The 4,421-nt window shown below is 50.6% G+C and overlaps 1 protein-coding gene across 1 annotated transcript; it reads left to right on the plus strand.

Moving 5' to 3' along the window:
* Positions 1–804: 804 nt before the first annotated feature.
* Positions 805–3,008, plus strand: LOC115199221 (zinc finger protein 16-like). Its single transcript, XM_029761846.1, has 3 exons — positions 805–1,601; positions 1,830–2,048; positions 2,293–3,008. The coding sequence occupies exons 1-3, from the start codon at positions 854–856 to the stop codon at positions 3,006–3,008; spliced, it is 1,683 nt and encodes a 560-aa protein (XP_029617706.1). The 5' UTR covers positions 805–853.
* The last annotated feature ends 1,413 nt before the right edge of the window (positions 3,009–4,421 follow it).

Below are 4,421 nucleotides of genomic sequence, written 5' to 3' on the forward strand. Positions count from 1 at the left end.
TCATTGCACTGTAGAACACACCTGAGAGTTTGATAAAGTGACACCTTCCAACTGCACCAGTACCATAAACCTGTCTCGTTTAAACTGTGTAGGCCTTTAGCCAACCACCAGGCTATGTATGTGTATGTATTAGACCTCGCCTCACCGTTGGTTGGTGGCTAGTTCAGAGTGGTATTGGGACAGGGGGGTGGGGTACTCTGGTAAAGACCTCCTGATATAGAATGACCTGTATGCCTCCATAACTCCCTTTTATGGCATGGACAGTTACATAATATAATGATGTGGTAGATTAACCTAAATAACGTTTCTGACAGGAAGGACTAGTCTAGTATTAAGTCGTAGAATTTAGAGCGGCTGTGAAAGACTAATGGTTTCAATAGGTCAACGTTGTGTGGCTATTTGGTCAATTCTGACCCCTGCTGCAGGCTCGAAGAAAGTACAACAACAAAAGACTAACGCCTCGATCACACCAACAGTATTATTGCAGTGTGGTACACCAGAAGTTGCCTTCGCCTTGCAGCATTGCGCTGCAGAGGCAGCTGCAGGGCGGTGCATATGTTGGATTTATCGAACGTATGCATCAAAACTGTATGTCTACATTGCTTGACAGAAATGGTTGCACACAAATCCAGATGATGCTGCGTACCATTTTGCACAAATGTACTGTCGGTGTGATCAAGGCGGTAAAGCATGGTAGTTCGTGGAGTGCATGGAGGGTGGCGCTACTTCTCAAATCCACCACCCGTTTGCACGGAAATCTGCGCTTGAAACTCTTCTCTGTGGCGCATTGCTGGATGTCTTTCAGCATCTCCAGAACACAGTAGCTAGCCTGTTAGCTAGAGCTTCCAAAGATATGAGCCGTAAAAGAAACCACAGTTTTACCGAAACAAGCCTTTCTCCCGACCCTCAAAACGCATTCATGGACACGCCGGTGTCCGCAGCGCGACCCGATGAAGATTTATTGGAATTCGAGCCCGACGAGGAGCTACTCTGCTCGGTGAGCGACATCACCGAACACCTTGGGAGGAACATAACAGTGGTGCTGGAGACGGCGTTGTCCGAAATCAGGAAAATGGTCAGCGTCAGGATACGGGTATTGAAAATGGAGCTTCGGGAGAAAACGGACGAAATCGAAGTCTTAAAAACGAGACTAGAGGTGCAAATAGACGGTAGGGACCCGTATCCTGGAGGAATGACCACCGAGGTTTCGTCTGTATTCAGGAAAGCAGACTTCCATTCAGGCGGCAAACACAACAACAACGACCACAAGAAAGCCAAACCAGCCATGCCTGGCGTGAAGAAAGAAAACATTAATGCCATTTGCGACTATCTGATGAAAGATAAGAATTCACGGGGTGCTGAAACGGACAGCGACCCGAGCAATCCTTCGTCTGGTAGCGACAGGGACAGCCGCCACGATCCCCAGCCGCACTCCCTCAACCACCTGTGGCCGGACAGCGGCATCCCTGACGCGGGGCACGGGGACGGGGAATCGGACTCGGCCACGGATGACATATTTGACATGTCGCTACCATCAGGAAGCAAGCGGATCCATGACTATGAGTGGATGACTGGGGTGGAGTACACGTCGGATTTGAAAGGTAACCTCATCAATAATTCACTGCACCAATTCATCACTAACCTCATCAATCACCCACTGTACCAATCAATCATTGCTAATATTAACATTGGCAATGGAGTAGGGGTGAACTTTGGAATTTCTATGCACATTGCATGTGTGTATGTTTCTATGTACAGGCTGTATAGAACCTCTGTACCTTTCTATAAATGGGCGTGATTAAAGACAAACCATATGTTTGCTTTCTGAGGTATGAGGGACCCTAAATCGGAGAGTGCCAAAACACCAGATGAGGAAGATGATGAAGAGGGTGACGAGTCAAAAGAAGAAAGGAATGCTGGATTGGAGCATCCCCCAGCCCCTCTCTCCCATGACACCAACAGCCCTGACTACCCCCTGCACCCCCAGGGCTCTCCAGCAGGGGAGGGGGACAGCTCGTTGGAGGCCCATGTGGATCGACTTCAACCGGGTGAGAGAGGAGATAGATGTCCTAGTTGACACATGTAAACATTTGCGTCCTATACATCGTTCATTTTTGATCTCTCGTCATCGTCTTTCTTTGTGCCGTGCGTTTTGATGATTGTTTTAGTGATTTTCTGCAGCCGTCTAACCGATCCTTATTGTCTTTGGCTGCATGTTCCTGTTGTACGCTGGTGACCTAGAGGACAGAGTGCAATAACCATAATCGTTCCATTTGTCTACTCTGTTCACAGGGCAGCAGTTTACCTCCCACACATACCTCTGCCCACTGTGTGGAACCTTCTGCCCCGACTCCTTGTTCCTAGAGGAGCACCTCAAACTGATACACGGTGACACCACCGGCCACCACAGCGCCCTGCAGTCCACCTCCGTTGCTCCCCTCACTCTGGGAGAGGGTAGCAGTGACTCCAAGCGGGGGTTGGCGGGCATTGAAGGAGGGAGCATTCCGGCTGGAGCTAGGGGGATGGGCCTAGCAAGAGGAGGGGGAGGCGGGGGAGGAGGAGGGACGAGGGAGAAGAAAGTGGAAGGGGGCTACGAGTGTGGAGATTGCGGCCGCCATTTCAACTACTTGGGCAACCTGCGGCAGCACCAGCGCATTCACACGGGGGAGAAGCCCTTCATATGCCCAGAGTGTGGGGAGAAGTTCCGGCACGCTGCCCGATTGAAGAGTCACCGGCTGGGGCACAACGGAGGCCAGAGCCCCTTCCCCTGCCCCCAGTGTGGGAAGGGCTTCCCGGTGCTCTCCGGCTTAAAGAGACACCAGCGGGTACATACGGGGGAGAGTCCCTACGCGTGCCAGCAGTGTGGGCGGCGCTTCAAGGAGCTGGGTAACCTGTACACCCACCAGAGGATTCACAGTGGTGCCACGCCCTACTGCTGCCAGCAGTGTGGGAGGAGCTTCCGCCACCTGGGCACCTACAAGAGCCACCGCTGCACCCCCACACAGTGATAATCTACACCGTTACCTTGAAGCTAGGCTGGCTAACTGCTAAGTCTAGCCTAGCCATCACAGGAGCCTATTGATATGCTGTTAACTGAGGCAGGAACATTGTCTGAGTCTAAAGACAAGCCTCGTATGGACTTAAAAGGGAGGGAGACTGTGCCATGATGAAGAAGAGGTCAAAGGGCATTCTGATGAAAGCCATGGCCTCGTTCAAATACTACAAAACACATCATTCCCTCTTCGGCTCCCTTCCTTGAAGTAATCACTCATCTAATAATAATAATACTTTTAATATATATAGCGCTTTTCATTACAAACAAGAATCCCAAGTTGCTTTGAAAACAAAAACAAATGTAGGGATCTGGCAGTGCCTGTTTGATGGTCTTCCACAGCTTCAGATGTCTAGGCAGTTCAGAAAGGCAACCGGTAGCAGTAGCTTAAGTGGCAGGAGTGTTGATGATACAGACAGGCAGAGAGAAACATCAGTCAGATACTGGTAGACAGGCCTGGAGCTCTTCATCAGAGAGGGAGAATCATCAGTCAGATACTGGTAGACAGGCCTGGAGCTCTTCATCAGAGAGGGAGAATCATCAGTCAGATACTGGTAGACAGGCCCAGAGCTCTTCATCAGAGAGGGAGAATCATCAGTCAGATACTGGTAGACAGGCCTGGAGCTCTTCATCAGAGAGGGAGAATCATCAGTCAGATACTGGTAGACAGGCCTGGAGCTCTTCATCAGAGGGGGAGAATCATCAGTCAGACACTGGTAGACAGGCCCAGAGCTCTTCATCAGAGAGTCAGGGAGAATCATCAGTCAGATACTGGTAGACAGGCCTGGAGCTCTTCATCAGAGGGGGAGAATCATCAGTCAGATACTGGTAGACAGGCCCAGAGCTCTTCATCAGAGAGGGAGAATCATCAGTCAGATACCGGTAGACAGGCCTGGAGCTCTTCATCAGAGAGGGAGAATCATCAGTCAGATACCGGTAGACAGGCCTGGAGCTCTTCATCAGAGAGGGAGAATCATCAGTCAGATACTGGTAGACAGGCCCAGAGCTCTTCATCAGAGAGGGAGAATCATCAGTCAGATACCGGTAGACAGGCCTGGAGCTCTTCATCAGAGAGGGAGAATCATCAGTCAGATACTGGTAGACAGGCCTGGAGCTCTTCATCAGAGGGGGAGAATCATCAGTCAGATACTGGTAGACAGGCCCAGAGCTCTTCATCAGAGGGGGAGAATCATCAGTCAGATACTGGTAGACAGGCCTGGAGCTCTTCATCAGAGAGGGAGAATCATCAGTCAGATACTGGTAGACAGGCCTGGAGCTCTTCATCAGAGGGGGAGAATCATCAGTCAGATACTGGTAGACAGGCCCAGAGCTCTTCATCAGAGAGCCAGGGAGAATCATCAGTCACATA

The sequence above is a fragment of the Salmo trutta genome, chromosome 8 (assembly GCF_901001165.1).
Source record: "Salmo trutta chromosome 8, fSalTru1.1, whole genome shotgun sequence".
Taxonomy (NCBI): Eukaryota; Metazoa; Chordata; class Actinopteri; order Salmoniformes; family Salmonidae; genus Salmo; species Salmo trutta.

What these genes read in the sequence shown, in the direction of transcription:
- LOC115199221 (XM_029761846.1), top strand. Translation starts at nt 854, where the DNA reads ATGAGCCGTAAAAGAAACCACAGTTTTACCGAAACAAGCCTTTCTCCC. An exon ending in GTACACGTCGGATTTGAAAG is followed by an intron (nt 1,602 to 1,829) that starts GTAACCTCATCA and finishes TTGCTTTCTGAG; the next exon opens with GTATGAGGGACCCTAAATCG. An exon ending in TGTGGATCGACTTCAACCGG is followed by an intron (nt 2,049 to 2,292) that starts GTGAGAGAGGAG and finishes CTCTGTTCACAG; the next exon opens with GGCAGCAGTTTACCTCCCAC.